This window comes from Nyctereutes procyonoides, unplaced genomic scaffold, assembly GCF_905146905.1.
Source record: "Nyctereutes procyonoides isolate TBG_1078 unplaced genomic scaffold, NYPRO_anot_genome, whole genome shotgun sequence".
In the NCBI taxonomy this organism is placed as follows: Eukaryota; Metazoa; Chordata; class Mammalia; order Carnivora; family Canidae; genus Nyctereutes; species Nyctereutes procyonoides.
Window position 1 is genome coordinate 29391371 of NW_026575139.1, and position 22163 is coordinate 29413533.

The following is a 22163-nucleotide window of genomic DNA, read 5'->3' on the forward strand; positions in this document are numbered from 1 at the left end:
TGGTCCAGCTGTGAGAAGACAAATACCCTGTCAAAGAGTTTGGGCACTCTTCTGTCCTCCATGCCCCCTTTTCTTTCTTTATTCCAACCCATCCTCAGCTGTCAGTTCATTCAAATTTCATGATATCCCTAAGAATTGGGGTGTATTATCCCTGTTTTACCAGTGAGAGGACTGAGGTTTAGAAAAGTAAAGTAACTCGCTACATGTTGCCCAGCTACTAAGAGAAAGAGCCAGTCTTCAGCTCTAGGTTTGGCTCCACAGCCCCTGCTCTTCCTGCCCCGCCAGGAAGGGTGAACCCTGGGCTGAGGACGAGCCTCCCAACCATGGCTTTCTCTGTGTCACTGATTAGTATCTGTGAGGCCTTCTTAACTGTGTGGCTTCCCTGAGGCCTTCAGAGAGTGGCCAGGCCTCATCCTGCGTGTCCTCCACAGACAGAGCCCCCTGGGTTAGGACAGTCACCACAGTCCCCATCTCCTCTGCTCCAGGGGGCAGGCCCAGTGAGCCCTGCTCCATGGCAGGTGGGGATGCAGAAGAGAGAGAGAGAGGCAGCTCTGCTCTGGAGATCCCAGACAGAGCCACTCTTCCTGCCTCAATCTCCCTCCTGGCTCCCATCCTGGCTTACTCCACTAGTCTGAAGATTTTCAAAGCCTTCTTGTAACATCAAGTCCCCTGCTGGATCTACTTTTCTTGCTTCTCAAAGATAAAAGCCAGTGCCACTCAAAATATGCAAATCAGCAGTCTCCAGCTCAGGAACAAGGTGGACCCCTGGACTCCTCATCTCTACTTTCTGAGTCAGCTTTCCACCACCACCCCCACTCCGGCCCCTGAGCCTCATGACTGAGCTCTGATGGCTGGAGCACATCCTTGTCCTTAGCATTTGGAAAATCCATAGCCATGGGGTCTGGTAGCTCTGGCCTGCCCCAGGGTCAGAGAAACACTCCCTTGTGGTTCCCAGACTGCTGTACATGCTTCCCAGTTTATGAGACCTGGGCACAGAGCTATTTTCTCATCTGACCTTCCCCCACGACACCCCCATTTTTCAGCTGAGGACACTAAGGCTCAGGAAGCCTAAGTGGCTTGCCAGAGTTCACCGGGCTCATAAATAGGTGGTTGGGCCAGAAGTGGAACGAATGTTCTCTTACTACAAGGCTTTGCTACAAGGCTGGAGCTCTCATCTCCACCCCTGTGGACACACAGTAAATCAGCCAAGACCTAATCAGGACGGACACATTTGGTTATAATAAATTTCATCAGCCCACCTGCTTGATGAGCACAGGAAGACCCAGATTCCTGTGCAAACTGTGGATGAACCCCTGGGCCCCACAAAGCACCCTCAAATCCCCCACTGTAAGTGGATAGAGCCAAAGTGACAGAGATCTGCAGAAGGCAACTCCACCTGAACAAGCACAAGGCTTTTGTCCGAAGAGAAATAATGCATCTGGAAAATAAAAGCCCTGGCCATCATGCAGGGAGAAGGCAAAGCAGCCCTGAGCCTGAGGGGTCAGGTCATGCTAAGGGTCTCACCCTCCTGAGCTCCAGAGAAGACACCTGGAGCCAGACACCCAGAGACGTCAGCAATTGCTTCTGTCCCTGTCACAAGCACCATCACACTCTCTGGTCCATCAAGTCCTGGTGCTCCCGATGCCTTGCCCTGTGACTTAGGGCTCATCGGCTGTTCAGTCTTTTCTACATCTGTAGGTGATGAGTCAGCCCTGGGCACCCTCCCAGGCTTCTACAAACCAGCTGTGGAAGGATGTGGGGTGGCAGGGGACAAGTCTTGGGCTCCAGACTGAGACTAAGAGCTTTGGACGGGACCTCAGTTTCCTGAAGTGCAAGATGGGGACAGAACAATACAGAAGTGTGAGTGTTGGTATGAGGCTATGAACTCATCTGTGAAAGGCAATAAAGGACAGCATAGAGCACGGAGCCTGGATCAGACTTCATGGTCTCAAATCCTGGCTCTGCCCCTACTGGCTGGGTAATCTTGGGGAAGGGTGTTAACCTCTCTGCGCTTCAGTTTCCCAACTTGTAAATGGAGTGTTAATGAGAACACTTAGCTGGCAGAGCTGCTGTGAGAATTAAAGAAGTTAAAACGTGGGAGGCTCAGTGCCTGGTGAGTACGTTATGGGATTGGCCAAGAATGTCATCGGTCAGATGGTCCATGGAGAGAACTTAACCACATACATAACTCATGATAAAATGTCTGCCCATCCTTCAGGCTGGGGCCAGGGGGAGAGTGCACCACTGATTCCTTGATTAATGAATCTTCTGGGGTGAGAGCTCTTCTATAACCATGTCAGCCATCTGTGGCTGCTATTGGGGCAGAAACTCATAAATCACACAAAGCAAGGTTGGCATGTGGCATGTGGCTCCTCAGCAAGCCTCAGCCCTGTCTCATATCTCCTCACCCTCTGCCCCAGAGAGACCCATCACAGCCCAGGGCTCTGTGGGAAGCAGCCCTCCTGGCAGAACAGGGCCAGATGTGCCAGGTGGTGACCTATGCCCTCCACTCAGGGGACCAGCACCCATCCCAGTCACCAAACCAGTGACTCTCAAACTTGAGTGAGCATTGCAAGCTTCCGAGGTCCACCACCAGAGCTTCTGATTCAGTAGGTTTGAGTGGGGCCCATGAGTTTGCATTGCTAGTAGATTCCCAGATGCTCCTGACCTGTGGGACCACATGACGCATACTTTTCTGGGACCAAGTTTAAACCTTGCTATTTGTTCTTGGGCAAGTTTCTTCTCCTGACTGAGCCCCGGCCTCCTCATCCATGGAGTGGGCGTACCAGAACCTACCTCAGTGAGGGTGGCGGGTATACAGGAAATTGTTACTCACATTGTACAGGAAATGCTCAATCTGCGTCAGCCCTCGGCCTCACCAGCATATTGCTGTCGGGTTTTGGAGACAACTAATAAGTAGGGAGGGTGGAGTTGTGAAGATATGGAGCTTGTAAGGAGGAACAACAGGAAAAATGAGCAAATACGGACTGAGGGCTTTCTCTATGCATGGTCCTAATTCCTAAATGTAAAAATGCCTCGTCACTAAAACAAAACAGAACCGAACCAAACCAAAGGGCCCAGCGGGACTCTGTGAGTTGGTTCTCTGGGCAAACCAGCATTTACTGTGGTCCTGAGAGCCGGGCTCTGTGCTGCGGTGGGGGGAGCGGACCTCGGTCATGTTCTCCAAGGGCTGCAGCCTGGCGGCCAGGAGAGGAGGACGGATAAGGCCTAGAGAGGACATGTCCTCGTCACAGCACAGGGAGGGAGGGGATCACTGTGGCCGGAGAGGAACCCTCAAGGCATTGAAGAAACAAGCAGGCGGCATGGCCTCAGACGAGCGGGAGACCTGGGAACGTTGCTTGGTGGCAGCAGGGTAGCCCGAGCCACGGAGACGGCCAGGCGGAGAGCGAAGGAGCAGCAAGCACCGGCAGAGAAGCCCTCAAGGAATGACCCAGGTGAGTGTGGCCGGATGGCAGGTGAGGGCCCCGGGGGGGAGCTGCGCTTGGCCGGGCTGTCTGGTGTCTGACAACCCATGGCCCTGAGCTCTGGTGGTTTATAGGACTCTTTGGGCCCCACATCCTCTGGGGTAGCTGCTCCGCGCGTGGTCGTGGGCACGGTGGGGTCATGGCGAATGCGCCACAGGTGTACGAGATGGCGTGATCCACGAGAGGCGCCCTGAGGGGCTCCAACCGCTGCCAGAGCCCGCTCACCCGCCCGGCACCCACTGCGATGGATGCGAGGCGAGGAGGCTCCACCTGACGGCTGCGGGATGTGAGCACTGGGCTGGGGGCACACCGCACGCCCAGGAGCCCAGGAGAAAGCCCCTGCGGCCACCCCGCTGCCCCCCCCCCCCCCCCCGCCCCCGCTGCTTACCGTGACCTGACTTGACCCTAACAAGCCCCCGCGGAGAACAAGGCTCTAGAGAGCAGTCATCCGGGGGCGGGGGCGAGGGCAGCCCTCGCGACGTGGGTGGCCGGGTCTGAGGTGCTGTGGGGCCTCGGGGCCACGGGCACTTCAGCGAGCTGCCCTACCTCAGCCGGGGCAGGGGGCTGCCTCTAACTCAGATGGTGGCGAGAGGCCCAGTGGAGGCCTCAGCAGCTACGTCTGGAGACGCTCCCTCCTAGCCCTGGATCCAGAAACCCAGGCTCTCCTGCCAGCCCTGGTTTCTTGTTCAAATGAGGGCTTCCTCCTAGCTGCTCTCCTCAGGAGCCAGTTCTGGCTCAGACATTGGCGCCTATGTCCGCTGCTGGGAAGGAGCGCGAGGGTGGCCTTCTTTCCTCTTGGCTTCTGCTTCTTGGCGTGAGGTCACATACTGGAGCACTAGGTCCAAAGCCAGGGCTCATCCCGAGTATCCCCTGCATGGCTTCTCCTCTCGGGGCCTCCAACCCTCCCTCCTGCTTCACAGGGTTTCTGACTCGCTGTGCCTCCTGCCTCCGTTATCACCTAGGCCACTGGGCACACATGGGAATTCGGAGTCAGCAGGTCTGGGTGGGAGCCCCGGGACAAACATGCCTACAAGCACCTCAGGTGATTGCTGCAGGTTATCTGGGCTGAACCTGGAGAGATGCTTATTTGAAAGACAAATTGTTGAAAGACAGGCTCGGTTTCCAGATGGTTTGAGTGAATCAGAGATAACCTGAACCAAGGAGGAAGGAGAAAACAAGTCTTTCTGGAACACCACCTGGTCATTGGTATTCATTCTCTCCAGATAAGAATCATCAAATTCTCCAGGCCATCTATTATCCTCCCTTCCTCTGCTCTCAACAAAGAAGACTGAGCCCTGGAGGAATTGTCACTAGCTCAAGAAGCATAGAGTTTGGGGTGCTTGGGTGGCTCAGTGAATTAAGTGTCTGCCTTCAGCTCAGGCCCTGATCCCAGGGCCCTGGGATGGAGTCCTGTATTGGGCTCCCTGCTCAGCAGGGAGTCTGTTTCTCCCTCTCCCTGTCCTTCTGCCTGTAGCTCCCCCTGCTTGTACACTCTCTCAAATAAATAGATAAAAAAAAAAAAAAAAAAAAGAAGCAAAGGGTTTGTCTATTTTTTTTTAAAGATTTTATTTATTCATGAGAGACACTCAGAAAGAGAGAGGTGCAGAGACACAGGCAGAGGGAGAAGCAGGCTCCACGCAGGGAACCACAGGCGAAACTCGATCCCCAGATCCTGGGATAACGACCTGAGTCAAGGCAGATGCTCAACCACTGAGCCACCCAGGCACCCTTTGTCTATTTGGTTTTAAACGGCTGCCATAGCTTCCTTCTAGAATCCTTCTATGATTTACAGGCTGGTCTACATCGCCACAATGCTGTGTGCATGAACATGCTGAGCCACCAGCCTGGCTAGCATGGCTAGCTTCCACCAAGCCTCATCCAGCCTGCCCTTGGCCCAGCCTGAGGCAGGCATTGTCCCGAGGGTCCCGTCCAGCTGTCCTGAAAGCATCAGGACTCCTGGCCCCCATACCACAGTGAGAGGTGCTCCTCCTGGCTGCCCCCATAGTTCCCGCATTCCCTGTGGCTTTTATCATGGGGTATCACAGTGGCCTGCCGCTTTGTCCATGTCTCCTGCTAGAATGTTAGTCCTTAAGGTCAGAGACAGTTTCTGTTCTGTTTCTGTTTGTGTCACCACCCCTGGTGAAGTGCTTAGTATGTAGCGGGCACTCCCAAAATGTTTATTAATAGGAGCACTAATGCATGTTTACTGGGCTTTTAGAAAGATGCTCTGCACTCCTGAAATAAATCATTCCTCCCAAAACCCCTCCAGGGCTAGGAGTACCTGCCTTCTTCCAGGTGAGGAACCCAAGGCTGAGAGATGACGTAAGGGACTCAAGACCACATGGCCAGTAAGTGGCAGAGTGGGGGACAGACTGACTGACAGGGGCCCTGAGGTCCACACTCCATCTACAGGCTTCCTCACACTTCGTGGGGTCCAGGCCCACGGCAGAGGGCTGTCCTCGGATGGCTCTGGAGCCTCCATCCTCCTGGCAACCCACCCAGCCCAGCTGTGGGCCCAGGAGAGGGTGGTCCCCGCATGCCTCACCTGAGGTCTCTGCTGAGTGCCCAGCAGTGAAGACATTTTAAGGTGAGAAGCTGCCTGGGCCCCTCTCTCTGGAGGAAACAGGCTCAAACATGGCAGGGACACCCAGCAATAGCAGGGACAGTGGGAGCACTGTCGGGAACGAAGCGGTATGTGTCACAACTGTAGCTTCTCCTTTCCTGGTTTCTTCTTCTGTTCCCTCGGTGGGAGGGGACCACACCTTGCTCGGTGATGGAAGGTCCTCTGCAAGCCTGGGGGTGCCGGACCCTCTGGAAGACTGGTGTCACCCATGTTATTTCTCCCAACTGCAGACGGAAGAGCCCTTTCCTGAGAGGCGTGGGGCAGAGCCTCTGGGAAAACTGAAGCCAAGTCACAGGGGTCCAGGGATGGAGGGAACCCTCCCTGCTGGATAAATGGGAGGCTGGCCTCCTGCTGACGCCCGTCCTGCCCTCCCCACCTGCGTGCTCTTCGAGACTCTTCTGCTGCGCTCTCCAAGGCGCGTTGTTGCTAAGGGCCACCTGAGAGTTTGGGCAGACCCCTCCAGGAGCTGGCTAAAGTCTTGCTTTCCAGAAAAAAAAAAAAAAAAAGTGGCGGTGGTGGAAGAGAAACTAGGCCTCCAGGGAGGTAGGTTTGGAGGAGGGTGAGAGAGCATGAGAAGCAGCACCAGAGCCCTTGGAGGCTGGGAAGGAAAACAGATGGAACAGGAGAGCCCAGCTTGGCCAGGATAAGGCCCTGCGAAGGAGGTGGGCAGTGGATGTGCGCTGCGAGGGGATGGCCTCCCTCCACGAGGGAGACAGACTACTGCCAGAGGCTTCTGGGGTAAACTGCTGCCTGTGTCCAGTTAGCCCACGCCTGGCTCTGCTGCCACTCTGTGTGCTCAAAACTGTCACCAGCCAGGGGCATGGTGGCCAGAAGTTCTGGGAACCCCGAGTGAGCGACCCTGAGTTGAAGTGGGGGGCTGGGGGCAGAAATGGCTGCGTGCAGGAGAGGTTCACTTGCGCATGGGCCTGCCCACCACAGTTTGGATGTGCACCGAAGCAGCATTTATTTTTACCTGGGTAGGTTCAGTTTCTGATCACAGGAGTGGTGGGGGCCTTCCATTGGTTTCCATGGAAACATTAGGCAGAGCATCTGCTACCCAATCAACAAGGCTACGCTGATAGGACTCTTTCTGGAATTATTTTGTTGTCTCTACCCAGGAAGATGTCCCACCTGCATTTTACCACTGCCTTCTTGTGTGGGAGAGGTGGGGCAGGGCAGTTCAGGGGGGGTCAGGGCTGTCACTCAGGGAAGGAAAGAGGGTTGGCAAAAGGCCAGCGTTGGGAAAAGCCCTGTGGTTTCCACTTCAAAGTCCCAAGTAAGGTCCCGCGATGAGGCCAAAGGAGCCGGGGCTCTGGTCCCACCCTGCCCAGCAGCAGGGCCACCTGCTGGCTCCCTGGGGTACCATGGGGCATATGGGCTGAAGAGTAAGCTGTCAGGTACAAGAGGGGCTTAGACCTGAGTGTGTTCAGTTTCATTTTTATAGAATCGAGGCCCCAACTTCTCCATGAGGCAGGGGACAGTGGCTTTGGAGTCAGAAAGGAAGGCACTGGTGCACATGTACATGTGAGAAGTGGTTTTATTCCAAGTGTGTGTTTCATAAAGACAAGGCCCTCAGGGACAGCTAGTGGCACATGCTTTGCTCAAGGAGAGGAAAAGCAAGAACAGACCAGGGCTGAGTCCCACAAGGGGTGGCTGACAAGCGCAGTCTGACCAGGGGGAAGCAAGGAGTTCTCAGAGGCTTCTCTGAGCAGTAGCCCCCTTACATTCAGTGAGGGAAGCTGTGCCCCCCCCCGTCCCCAAGGGTCCACACTGCCTGTGGGAGGGGGAGAGACACGTACAACAGAGATGGGGTGGAAGAAACATGGCGACAGAGGATGCAAGATGGTGGCCTTGGGGGCCAAGGGCCCCGTGCTGGGGCACAAGAGCACTGCTTGTGAGGGCCTAGTGAGAGCCAGGGGGTGACAAGAAGCCACTGAGACCCCCCCAGGTGGGGCTGCTGGCCTGAGGGCACGTGGAGCAGGACCTAACCAGTCTAGGCACGCCAGGGAGGGAGAAGGGGCATGGCAGCTTGGCTGGATGGTTGCTCCAATCTAGAGCAGAGGTTCAGATCCTCTGGGGACCAGGGACCTCTGTAAGAAGCTGGGGAAATCCATGGACCCTCTCTCTCCAGGAAAATGCGCATATGCACACACATGTACTATCTGGGGGACAATTTCAGGAGATTCCCAGGCCCTCTGGAATCCATGAACTCCCTAGAGGTCTCAAGCTGATTTGCTTTGGGAGGGGGATGCCCAGTGGTCCTCATTCCCCCGGTCTTTTGCCAAAGATCACACTGCCTGAGCCAGTAGGGTTGGGGAAGAGAATATGAGAATAGCAGAAACGTTTCCAAGACCAGGCCCTGAGCTCAGTGGCCGTGAGAAGAAACCGGAGATTCTCCACACAGAGGAGAGACACCAGTCAGCTCCTGCCCCCACCCTCACTGTGGGAACTGACCCTCTCAGAACTCCCTCCTGCAGTGGGGAGGGGTGAGGATGAGGCTTAGGCCACAGGACTTACTCCCTAATGTCTTCGGGAGTGTTTAGCTCCAGAAGGGAGGTCCTGTTCTTCCCAGCCGCCTCGACCCCATAATGCTGCATTTACAGAGGCAAAGGCTGTTGAGAAGGCAGGAGTCAGAAAGTCTGGATGATGATGGGGGCTGCTCAGTGGTGCACTGGTGGCTGCCTGCCCTTACATGGTCATCACCATGGGCCCAGGCAGAGGGAACAGGGCACCAGCAGGTCTTAAGGCCCAAGAGAAAGGTTTTGGCCTGACACATGGCCAAACAGAAGTGGGATCTGTTTAATAAACTGTGCCCCAAGGCTGCCCGTGCAGACCCCCTCGGTAGCCTCTTGCTGGGAATGTGGAGACCAGAGCGCAGGGCACAATGCCCAGGGTTGACATGGCATGGGATGAACTGTGGGTTGTTGGGAAGAAACTAACTCTTTTGGTGCTCTGCTGCTTTTCCATCCACATCCTTTTTCAAATTATCCATCCTTTGCTCCAGATCCATCCCTCCCACACTCAGCCCAGCACCTGCCTGGGACAAGCCATGGAGCTTCTGGCCTCCTTCCTGTTCTCCAGCTGCCTCTCCCTGCTCCCGCCCACAGCCTCCCCAGCCATGCTGCCCACATGCCGATCCCACAGGTGGGCCCTGTGACCCCATGGGGGGCCCTCTGTGGGCTTCTGTCCTTCTCTCCCCAGCCAACAGGGGAGGGCCCGCAAAACACTGTCCAGGACCCCAGGAGGGTGAAAGGAGGGGACAAAGGGCCACGGGGCCTGCCCAGTCTCTCCCAGCAGCAGTCCAGCATCCTGACCTTCTCTTCTGGGGCAAGGCAGGGACGGCAGCCAGGGCATCAGGGCCTGCTTCCCTGTGCCCTCCCCGAACAAGCTCTGGAGAAACGTGTGTTGTGGCAGGGGTGTTTGCTGATGATTCCGGCAGAAATGTGAGGAGATGGGAACGGCCTGCTTTACACTCCCCCACCCTAACCCGCTTCCAGTCCCAAAGTCTCATGCAAAAGGTACAGGAGGCCCCGGGCTACCGTCATGTGTGCGGCAACAGCTGCCACTGCTGGGCTGGGGCGTCGGTCTGGCACTTGCTGGTCACCAGCTGGGCGGGCTTGGCTTCCAGGCAGAGGCCGCTGACTGAGTGCTGGATGAAAGAGGCTTTTCTCCTCCACCTCTGGGGGGAAGGACCGGGAAAAAAACACAGTGATTAAAAATAATAATGTCCAGAGCTTCATTTGACATGTATGTAAATGGCCTGAATATCCCTAGGACACCCCCCTCTCATTTAGAGCAGACTGTGTCCCTTTCACAAGAGCTCCCGACCCCAAACATGGCCTCAAACCCCTTCCCTTCCGATGCACACTGCTTCCGTAGTGCAGCATGGAGTCTAGATCAGAGGCCCATGGGCTGAATGAATCTGACCCAGGGATGTATTTTGTTTGGCCAGTACAGTGTTTGTTTAAAATCTGGCTTAGTTGTCACATAGAAATCTGTATTTCTAGGTTCTCTTTATTTATTTTTTATTTTTTTTATTTTTTATTTATTTATGATAGTCACACAGAGAGAGAGAGAGGCAGAGACACAGGCAGAGGGAGAAGCAGGCTCCATGCACCGGGAGCCCGACGTGGGATTCGATCCCGGGTCTCCAGGATCGCGCCCTGGGCTAAAGGCAGGCGCCAAACCGCTGCGCCACTGGGATCCCTCTAGGTTCTTTTTAGACACGGGCCCAGTGTCTTTGGCAGCACGGGGGCAACAGGGACTGAGCTCCTGCTCTTGCTCTCCGTTTACCAAGGTCCTGCCCCAGACAGTGCACCCACCCCTGCAGCACACCCCACCCCTCCCTGTTGGCTGTACCTGTGTGTCAGGTGACCAACAGCCCGAAATGGGAACTGGCCCCCATGTCTGCAGTGATGAGGGGTAAGACCACCAGGATGGTGGGAGGCCTGGGGTCCCTGTTACAGTCCCCTCCTGGGTCTCCCCTTCTCCAGGCTTGACAAAGGGGAAAAGACGTGTTCCTGCAGAACATCTGGAGGTGCTGGGGGAAGGACAGGGTGTCCTTTGGAACACTCCAGAGAAAGGGTGAGAGGCCGGCCCAGGCTTCAAGGCTCAGGAAAGAATAAACAGTGAGAAAGATCTGTTTGTCCATCTTTCCTCTCCTTGTGTCTCTGCTGTTCCCCACAGGAAGTGGGGAGTGCTCAGACTGATGCATGGAGCCCCCTCGACCCCCCACTTGGAGAAGGTGGGGCCATGTGCTTCCTGGAATGCCTGCAAAGGGGCTGAGCTGCACCCAGCTGTGGGGCCAGGCCTAGGTCTGCAGGGGTTGGGCTGGCAGAGGAGGGAACTGACCTGGGAGGTGCACCCAGGAGGGATGTGGGGGGCTGCAGACTCCTCTTGGGAATGTGGGCCTGTGGGGTGCCCATGTGGCCCCAGCAGAGAGGGGCCCTTGGCCTAAAAGTTAGAGCAGTGGGTAGGAGGGCCTTGGTCCCTCTGGAACTCACAGTATCCTGTTGCTTTGTGCTCTTCTAGTCCATGACCTCCTGGGAGGGGCTGGCCATGTTCTCCCCTCCTGGGCATTGCTGGGGCATGTCCTCCATTTTGCCTTGGGGCCAACATGAGCTGCACGCTCCCTAGCACAGGCGGGTACCCAGTCCCGTGTTATTTATGAAGGGTGAATGCGCAGGTGAATGAAGGGCCCGATCCCTGGAGGTGCTCTCCAAACTGCAGGATTCCCACTTACTACCCATGCCATCGGGCACTCTCCTGGCCCTCTGTCCCGTGCCTGGTCAAACAGTGTCCCTCATGGCACTCTCCTGTCTCGTCAGCCTCCCTTCCTGCAGGGGCCTTGCAAGGTGGGTCAGGAGGAGCCCGAGGTTCCGAGAGGTGAGGGGTGGCTGGGCTGGGGTCTGCTGACTCCATCGCACTGGCTCAAGGACACAGAGCCTCTCGGATACATGATGCCCAGTGGCCTTGGAAGCCAAAGGGGGACCAAGAAAGGAGGCCTAGCTTCGAGAAGACACTGGCAGTGGGAGACCTGCTCATCCTATCCTCTTGGAGGAGAGGCCCTAGGACCTAGGGTGCTGCTTGGAGCCTGGAGGACTTGCAGGAGCAGAGTAGGTGGAGGTAGGTCAGCAGAGAGGGGGATGGATGCTCCAGCTCCAGAGAATTATTTGAGTGGTGGCTGCCCCAGGAGCTACTTCCTAGCTTGGCCTCGGCAAGCAGGGATGGGAGGGGCTCAAAGCCTGACCCTCAGAGAGGTCTGCTGCCCCCCAGTGAAGGAGAGCCTGAGGCCATCCCTCACAGCAGGGCAGGGGCACACGGCAGGCAGCCCGAGGGGGCAGGACAGACTTCCTCTGCCCTTCAGAAGCCCCTGAGAAGTGTCCAGCAGGCCCAGTGAGCAGATCATGGCACACAATTCACACACACACACACACACACACACACACACACACACACACACACACACTCACTCGCTGGAGGGAGAGGATCTGGCTGCTTTTCCAGAGGGCATAACAAATTGCCAGGCATCTCTACAGAAAGGGCTGCCCCAGGCAAACAGGAAAGGGTGGGAGGAAACCCTGCAGGCCAAGTCTGAGAGCCAGGAGCCCTCCTGGCCCCTGCACGTCCCGCTGGCTGGCCAGGTTCAGGCACAGGGAGGGCTACCGGGGCGGGCAGTGGAAGGCTGGAGCAGACCTCTGGCCTTTGTGTCCCCATTCCTCAGGCAGAGGGGCTCTTTCCCAGCCAGGGAGGGAGCTGGGCTGACTCCCAGGGCTGCTGTGTATCCTGAGCAAGTGATGTCATTTCTTGGAACATCAGTTTATTTCTTGACAGGTGGGACTGGCCTCTCTCCCAGGATTCACGGAGACAGGATGGCTGAGTGTTTGACAAATGGAAAAGGCAGTGCTCACGTGAGGCTGTCATGTCAGCTTGGAAATCAGTGTATTTGGGTCTCAGTTTCCCAGCAGCCACAATCAAGAAATACTTATCGAGCACCTACTGTGTTCCTGGTTAATACTCTGGGCTTAGGGGTCACACTGACCTGGGTTTGAATCTCATCTTCACCCCTTCCCAACTATGTTTCATCTGACACCTGCTTCTTAAATTCAGCAAGCCTCGGTTTACTCACCTCTAAGATGGGGATGATACTAGGGCCCAAATCCCTGGGTGACACAAGGATAAGATGAGATAATCTATGTAAAATTCCTAGCATGGGCTCTTGGTAAAAGCCAACACGAGTTTGGCTGTGGCGGTTGTCAGGGGATAGGGATGCAGTATTGTAGGGACACAAGACTGACAGTCCTTGCCCTAGTGGAACTCACAGGCTGGCAGGATGGACGTTTAACAAATATTTACTTAAAGAAGTGTTTCTTGGGGATCTCTGAGTGGCTCAGCGGTTTAGCACCTGCCTTCGGCCCAGGGTGTGATCCTGGAATCCCGGATCAAGTCTCACATCAGGCTCCCTGCATGGAGCCTGCTTCTCCCTCTGCCTGTGTCTCTGCCTCTTGCTCTCTCTGTGTCTCTCATGAATAAATAAATAAAATCTCAAAAAAAAAAAAAAAAAGGGAAGCCTGGGTGGCTCAGCGGTTTAGGGCCACCTTCAGCCCAAGGCGTGATCCTGGAGACCCGGGATCGGGTCCCACGTCGGGCTCCCTGGATGGAGCCTGCTTCTCCCTCTGCCTGTGTCTTTGCCTCTCTCTCTCTTCTCTGTGTATTTTCATGAATAAATAAATAAAATCTTAAAAAAAAAAAGTGTTTCTTCATGAATACAATAGACTTGATCTGGATGCTCACTTGGAGTGACCCTCACTCTGGAGGGCTTATTTGAGTCCATCTGTTTCAATCCAGGGCTCCCTTGCCAGAAGCTGCCACCTACCCTGCACATCCCTGGGAGTGAGGAGGCTTACCTGCCTGCCTTCTCTCGGGTTGCACACCTGCAGTATGACCAGGGATCCTGGGGTGATGGAGGTGGAGGTGGCGGTCAGGCACTTCCCCTGCTGCTGGATGAGATGGTCACTGAACAGCCATGCCTATAAAACAGGGACATGAAAGGCCAAGTCAAAGTGTACAGTGGTGGATGGGCAGGTAGGTAATAGGGGATAAAACAAACACTGTGTATTTTGGTAGAATTTTCTACAAATAATAAGAGTATATGGGTATTCACCATATAGTCCTTTCAACTTTTCTACATGTTTGAAAGTTTTCATGATAAAAAGTATTGGCAGGGTGCTTAGCTGGAGTTGGCCAGAGGGCAATCAGGGGTGTACCAAGGGATGCTCTGCTGGGGGGATAGGGAGAGAGACAGGCTGTGGGACCAGGGTAGCAGTTTGACATGGACACACCAACACGTGTGTGGCACACGCATGTGCACACAGCAGTCCTGGCTGCCCTGCTGCCCATGGTACACGCTGACCATAGCTGCATCCCAGGAGAGAACTGGGTGCTGTGTGGGTAGCATTTCTTCCTTGGTAAGGAGGAAGTGGGTGGTGCACAGAGGGCAACTGTGTGACAAGTGGGTAAAAGGGATGGGAATGTGGCAGAAGCAGACCCAAGGAGCCATGTGAGGGGAGAGCATGCCGGGTCCCTGGGAAAGTAGGTTTGTGGACGGTGTAGTCAGAGAGAAAATGAGAATGAGCAGAGGGAAGCCCCCCACCCCACTCCTGGACAATGACTCTGGCTCCTTTCCCCTTCCTGGTCCTGACCTTGAGGCAGTAAGCAGCTTACCTGGGGTGCTGGGGGGTTCTTGGCAGACCCTCTGCAGATCCCCATTCCAAGCAGGAAGTTCCCAGCTGAGTCCTGGCCCTGGGATTCTAAACAATTAACCCCCTGCTTAATGATGCCAGGGAGCACTTCCTTCACCGGGACTCTGAGAGAAAAGGGAGCAGTCAGGCTTGTCCTCTGTCCTCTCCAGGCTTGCTCACCCCTCAGCCAGAGGTGGTGCTCCAGCTCCCCAGGCACCATGCTCTTGGTCTTGGTCTCAGGGGAAGGGGCCTTGCCCTAGCCAGCAGGGGCAGGAGGGCAGAGGACGGGAAGGAGAGGGATGCCTCTGAAGACTAAGCCTTGCCCCACTGGGTCTGAGCAGCTGTGAGAACCTCCTACCCTGGAAGCCATGACTGGGAGGACCCTGGGAAGAGAACTCAGACCAGAAACCCAGGGCTCCCTAGTCCAGAAAGAAGAAAACTTGAGAAGACACTGGGGCCCAAATACGAACTCAATATATGATCTCAAAATGACAGGGAAGAGCTCACTTCGGAGAGGCAATTTAAAACCCACAAACATGAAAATGTGTTAAAAAAATGTGTTCAATCGCACTAATGATTAAAGAAATACATATTAGAGCATCACCACTGTTTGTTTACCATATACATGTGCATAAATATAATATGTAATAAATGTGTATTATTTTTACATATTTATTTATATAAAATCAATCATATATACACAATTATATCAACACCAATCAATACCGATTCCCAGTGTTGGCAATAGCTATGGGATCGGATCTTCTCATACCCTACGGGTAAGAGCATAAACTGGCCCAACAGTTCTGGAGGGCATTCATTGTGTTCCAAAAGCCTTAAAAATGTGCACACATAGATAAAGGGGCTTAAGAGGTACAAACTTCCAGTTATAAAATAAGCCACAGAGATGAAAAGTCCAGCATAGGGAATATAGTCAATAATACTGTAATAATGTCATATGGTGACAGGTGGTGACTATACTCATTGTGGGAAACACTGCAGAATGAATAGTATTGTTGAATCACTGTGTTATACACCTGAAATGAATACAACAGTGATGTCAGTTGTTTTCCAATAATAAAAAACACACAAAAAATGATGTGCATACCTTTGGCCTAACAACCTCAATCCTACTTCTGGAAAGTTATTATCATGCAGCAATAATTCTGGATGTTTGCAGAGATTTAATTTAAAAGACATTCATCTCAGAGTGATTGGTTATAATGAAAACGTAGATATCAACAATAGAGGACAGGCTAAATAAATTCTGATTCATCTGTAAGATGGAAAACTGCACAGCCATTAAAAAATGACTCCAAATGAGTATCTGATAGCATGGAAAAGGTTTATAACATACTGTCAAATAAAACAGATGTGTTTCAAAATATTATATTATTTAAAAATTTATACGTGCAGGAAAATATGCTTAAACACACATCTTTCTCTCTCTCTCTCTCTCTCTCTCTCACACACACACACACACACACACACACACACGACACATTGTCTTACTCTGGATAATGAACTTAAGGAAGCTGCTGGCCCCAACTGGTCATATATGCTCTTGGATTATGGCCCCCAGAGGTGATAGGGAACCAGGAGGGCTTAGAGTCTGGCCATGTGCCTAATCTTAACCACCTCTTGTTACCTCTATCCAAAGAGAACCCAGGTGGGCTGGGGAGATGGGCATCATGAGACTTTTGGCATTCTTTGCTGTCGACACTTGCAAGATCTCAACCACACCAGGTCTTCCTTCCTCAGGGCTGGATGGAAGCTCCCGAAAGCCTCCCACAGAGCCTCAGGAAGATACTTTGACTTTCCTCTCGCACACTCCTGGCAGGAGTGTGCACTCTCCAGGCCCCTCTTGAGAGTTTGCATAATTCTAGACCACAGGTTGAAAAACTGCTGGTCCCCAAGCTGAATATGGCCCCAAAAACATTTTGTCCGACCTACAGAGTGTGGTGGTTGTTGCTTTTAATTAATTGGTAATATTAAAAATCTGATGGTTACACAAAGAAATCTGAACCCAGCTTCTCTTGAGAAAACAGAAAGATCAGGTCACACTGAGCTTGCATTCCAGCGAGGCACTTGATGTACTAACACATGGTTGGTCCATCGTGAGTAGTGGCTGCCCCTGGGGGATGGGCTTTTGCATCCCAGTTTGCCATGGTCCCCACAATTCCCTAGTGTCTCACTGCTGCCCACCGGATTGATTTGCATTGCCCATCCGATCAGGGTTTGAATTCGCAGCCTCTACCAGGGCAAAGGTGCTGGGGTGCAAAGATATCCCACCCTCGCTTCATCCAGGGACATGTTCTACTGCCCTCTCTATGGAGATGAGATGCCTGCTGAGACCCGCCCCCCCCAGACCCGCTCAGAGCCCAAGCTGTTCCAGATCCTTCTGCGTTCTTCTCCTTGCTCCTGTCCTCAGGGACATGTGTAGGGGGATCAGCTTTCAGAGCTGAGGTGGGTGCTGTCCATGGAGGCCTGCCCACCAATGCTTATGGAGGAAACCTGGGGTGTGGGCAACAATCTCCAAACCCGATGTAGCTTCAGGGGTGTCCATGTGGCAGCAACCCTGGGGCCACTGTGATGGTCATCTCCACCACCCTTCCTCGGCTTCTTGGCTACATCCGCAGCTGCTTCCCTCCCTGTGGGCCTCCTCCCAGCTGGGCTGCCATGAGCCCTTATGATGCCTTTGTAGAAATAGCAAAAGCATCCCCTCCTCAAGACATTTCACTTCCATCTGTTAGAAAACTCAGATTATACTGGTTTTGCCGAAGACTTTTACCGCCATCTGCCAGGAACTGTTATAATAAATGTACAATATCTACTGTCCGGCTAGCGCCCTTGCAAATGTGGCATGCACAGCTTGCACTACCGTTCCCGACCATCCTAATAAAAGTAATAAAGGAGCAGCGGCTGAGGGCAGCCGCTGGACTCAGGTCTGATGGGGGCAGAGCTGTGGTGGGATTGTAAGCAGGCCTAGGAAAGCAGAGGCCTTTCCCTTCGCCTCCTTTGTCTCTCTACCGACCATCTGCAAGTGTGGGCCAACTGTTAGGATGCCCGGTTTGGAGGAAAGTTGGTATCAGTTCGGCATCCAGATGTCCTTCCTAACCAACAACTAGAGGCACTCCTCGCCGGGCACCCTGAGAACTGAGGCCGACCTTGAAGAGCAGACCAGGGATGAGTAACCTGGACAGGAATGAGGTCTGCAGTTTCTATCTTACTGACAAAAAAAAGAAAAAAAAAATCATATTTTAAAACTTCCCACAGTGCCAGAACAAACAGAAGATGACTCATCCTCTTCATTTAACAGAGCTGGTTTCATCCACTCTCCTGTCTTGTGATAGATCCAAGTTTCTGAAAGTTACAAAGCACTTTTTCCTCTTGGTTCTCAGGGGAGGACATGGGACACCGTGTGTGGGGACTGGGTGTGGAACGGAAAGGTAACGTTCCCAGTCCTCCCTGATGAGTCCCACAGGCTTCCCAGCTCCGGCCTGAGGTCTAGAGCCCATGGCTCCTTCCCAGTGTTGTCTAAACTCTGACAGATATAAAGGAATGACTTTTTTTTTCCCTCAGAAATGACATGTCTGAATGAAACCATCCCGTTAAAAGTGGCCACTGGAGAAAGTGGTTCATTTATTCTACTTTTCTAAATCAACATTCTCCCCTCCACAGCCATTGTGTGGGGAGCTGGCTTAGCCAGGCTGCCAACTCTTTTCAAGGATGCTGCTGTTGCTCACATTGTCTTGAAATTCCTTGAAACTTGCTCCCAGAATCAGTTTATTCTCGATACCTGTTCCATTCCTTGTCATACTCTAGATGGGACCCAGGATCACCTTATCTGGGGGTAATCGCCTGGTTCACTGGATTTGGTGACAACCTAACTATGGCTCTTTTCCAAAAATCAAATCTTCTCTCAAAAAACAAAGATCTGCCTTCTTCGAGGACATGCAGGCTCTGAGGAGTGAGTGTTCTGGAAAGCCGCAGCACCATCCTTGGGAGAAAGCTGGCAGTTATGAAATAATCCGTTCCCCGAGGTGACAGCTATAGAAAGGAGAATGCTAATTTCCAAGTTATTACTATTGAGGCTTATTGACTATGCAATTTATTCACTCAAAAATATTTATCGAGTGCCTGTTTTGTGACAGGCTCTGTCCCAGGGGCTGGAGATCAAGCAGCAGACAAAGCAGGTCCACACCTCTACCCTCACACGTGTACTGTCACGTGCAGGGAGGCAAGAACAAAATTACCTGGCCACATAGGCCCTGATGGTGGTAAGGGTGGAACGAGCGGGTGATGCTGGGGGAGGGAGGTGCTCTGCAAACAGAGACTGCTTGGGGGAAGGCCCGCCTCCGAAGGGGACATCTGAGTCAAGACCTGAAGGAGGTGAGGAAATAAGCCACGTGGACGTAGTTAAGAGGCTGAAAAGGATTTTAAAAGGAGAAAAACGGAATCCTCACTGCCCTGCCCCAGCCTTACAACTTCACCCCCAGTCCAGGAGCTGACACACGCACACACACACTCAGATACAGCTTCTCAGCTCCAGTGCACACACCATTTGCATCCTCCTTAGAATTTGTCAAAGCAAACGTTTCCCCATGGATTTTCCGTCTCTATGATTGCAATCTTAATGGACAGATAATATTTGTTCAGATCCATGCGTTGGGATTCACTAAGCCCACCTCCTATTATTAGTTATCTCCAGATTTTTCACAGCAGCAGAGAAGCCTATGCTGAATGAACATCTTGTCGATAGTCTTTTGCTTTGCTTGCTTTTTTTCCTTAGGATAAACTCCCAGAAGGGAGAGAACAGAGTCAAAAGCAATGAATCTTTACTTTTGTGGGTTTTGCTCCATAATGCAGTGTTGTTTCCCTGTGGGGACAATGCCTGCTTCTGGCTCTACAACCCAGTCCATTAAAAGTTTGGTTCCTACCACCTCTCACTTTTAACTCCTTCCCATTCCCCCCAGAGCCTTCACGTGAAGATGAACAGTGACAACTAGAAAGAGCCTGACGGCCCAAGCTGGGGAGATCTCAGGGGGCGGGTCCCCCAAGACACACAAGCTGAGGGCTGTACTCACGTGAGCTCTGGGTAGACATTATCCAGGTACCAGCGGAAGGATTTGCAGTTCATTTTCTTCCTCTGCTCAATCCGCGTGGCCACACTGAAAGAAAAGGAACGCTCAGGCTTTGACAAGTGGGTGCAGGGAGGAAGCCCCAGGAGGCGGGCCCTCTCTTGCTGCCCACCCCAGGTTGGGCAGAACCAGAAGCTGTCCCCAGCCTGCCCTCTAGCCGTGGCCACCTGCCATAAATCCTTCTCTGACCTGCAAGGTCACCCTGGGTCTCCTGGCCATTCCTGATTTCTTTCCTTAAATTCCTGCTCACTTTCCTGGATCAGGGGAGCTGGCTGGGGCCCTGCTTTGCTCTGGCTTCTCACTTCTTGAGATCTCAGCACATCACTAGCTGGTCCTTACTTTCGCAGAGAGCAGAGTCTTACTGAGCTCTAAGTTTTCCTTTCCGGTATTCCAATTTTAGCAGAAAGGGTCTAACAAGAAAAGCATGCTTTAAACATCTTTCAGGAATTTTGGCAAACAAGACCGCTCTGATGTAGCCATGGATGCCACAGTTTTACTTCCCCAGCATCCTCTGCTACACTGATGGAAGTGGCCACTGGCTGATGACCTTTCTCCACCAGTAAATATGACCACCTATCTCAGAAGGTTTTTGGAGAATCAAATGAATTAAGAGTGCCTAAGAGCCTTGCACAGGGGAGGTCTTCAGTAAAGGTTAATTTTCCACGAAAAGAAGTAGGGTGCCTGGGTGGCTCAGTGGTTGAGCATCTGCCTTTTACTGAGATTATGATCCCAGAGTCCTGGGATCAAGTCTCACATCGAGCCCTGCATGGAGCCTGCTTCTCCCTCTGCCTGTGTCTCTGCCTCTCTCTCTGTGTCTCTCATGAATAAATTTATAAAATCTTTAAAAAAAAAAAAAAGAAATACATCTTATATTGTGATCGAGTATTCCCGTGTGCATATATAGCTACACATATATACATGTATAACTGAAATAAATTTCAGCAAACAATACTTAGCCTTAACTACAATCAACTGTTCCTTTATATTCTGCTTGTACCAATCTAGAGTGTTCTCTATCGTTTTTTTTTTTTTTAATGCCGGTCACGACCCATGAAATTGATTTCATAACCAATCTACATTTTGAAAATGTTTAACTAGACTGTAGTCATGCCAGTCCAGGACAGGAAAACAGGCTAACGGATCACAAACGTATTTTGAACAGCAGGGGGTGGCAGCAAAACCCCAAGTGTTTTCTGCAGAGAGCCCAGCCCTGAGTACTTCCACCCATACCCTTTTTCCTGCAGGCAGCTTGTGAATGGGTGGCTCTTTCTCATCACTGAGCCCTCTCTGGCTATTTCTCCCTACGAGGCTACATGCGCCTCAAGGACCCAGTCTTGTCTCACGCCGCGTATCCTACCAGAACCCCCCCTCCCAAGAGCCCAGCAGGGAGGGCCTCAGTCACCAAGGAGACTGTGAGTGCTTCCCTGGCGTCCAGACCATTTTATGTTTTGCTATGGTTGTGCTAACGTGGGTAACGAGGGAAGCAAACAGCTGGTGGAAGGGCGCACCTGCCAAAGGCCTTCCCGATGGCTGAGGGCCGGGCCTCGTAGTAATACTGCTTGTATTCATCCATCCACACCTCTGCAGTGCGCTTGGTATTCCTAAAAGGGGAGGAAGGAACAAAATAAAGTTACCAGTGTGATGACAGAGTTAGGATCAAGATCAGCTCTGTGCAACACAGGGTGATGAGCATCTTGGGAATGTATGCAAAATAACACTATTTGGGGTGGTATCAAGGAGTATGATTTGCTAACATCCAACAATTCATGTCCGTATACTCTTCACACTCCACTGGAGGAATCTATTCCTGCCAACATGCCTGCGTGTGGGCAGAAAGGACAGGTACCAAATATTTGTTTAGTAAAACACAGGTGACAGCCTAAATGTGCATCGATAGGAAAATAATGGCCTCTACTTTTACATGACATGCCGTGGTCAGGATGTACTGATACGGAAGGTTGGCTATAATTTAGTGTGGGCAGAAAGCACGCTGCAGAAAGAACCCAGAGCATGACCCCATTTATACAAAAATGCAAAGTTATGGTGTATGTGCTTCTCTCTACATGAACTACATATACGAAAATGAGTTAAAAGGCCTGACATGATAGACCAGAAATCTAGTAACTGTAGTTACTTTTGAAGAGACAAGTCGGATAGGAGTCAGACTGGGTAAAAAGAACTTGTGTTTTTTCCTCTGTATACAATATAAAGAGTAAAAACACATGTATGTACAGGTAGGTCCATATAATATATACTGGCACAGCTTGTATTTTACAGTGAACATGTACTACTTTTATAATAATAAAAATTAAAAACTGGGGTGTGTATTGGGAGAAGAAAACCAAAATAATAAGCCATTCGGTTAGCTGGACCGGGGAGCCTTTGCTGCAACAAGGAAGCATGGGCCTGATAGAGCCAAAGAACTGTCCTCAAAGGGGGTGCTCAGGACACTCTTCCCCTTCCATCCCCACCAGAAGAGCTGGTCACTGGGGACATGGATGTGCAGATGCTGAGGAAGTCAGGCTCAGGACATGGCATTCATAACCAGAACCCAGGACCCAGTGAGTGGTGAGTGGCCCCCAGTTAATGATTGGGCCAGTTTTCCAAGACACTTATGGACAAAGACGGTCAAGACAAGGGAGGCCTGGCGACAACACTCTCAATTTCATCCTTT

The 22163-nt window shown here is 52.4% G+C and overlaps 1 protein-coding gene across 1 annotated transcript in view; it reads right to left on the reverse strand.

Moving 5' to 3' along the window:
- Window positions 1-7627: 7627 nt before the first annotated feature.
- GALNT16 (polypeptide N-acetylgalactosaminyltransferase 16) overlaps window positions 7628-22163 on the reverse strand; it is a 91899-nt gene continuing 77363 nt past the window's right edge. The window contains exons 11-15 of the mRNA XM_055304161.1: window positions 20998-21090; window positions 19436-19519; window positions 14332-14473; window positions 13515-13637; window positions 7628-9787 (exon numbers count right to left, since the gene is read on the reverse strand). Of these exons, the coding sequence (XP_055160136.1) occupies window positions 9650-9787; window positions 13515-13637; window positions 14332-14473; window positions 19436-19519; window positions 20998-21090 (580 nt within the window). The 3' untranslated portion in view covers window positions 7628-9649. The remainder of the gene's footprint in view (window positions 9788-13514; window positions 13638-14331; window positions 14474-19435; window positions 19520-20997; window positions 21091-22163) is intronic.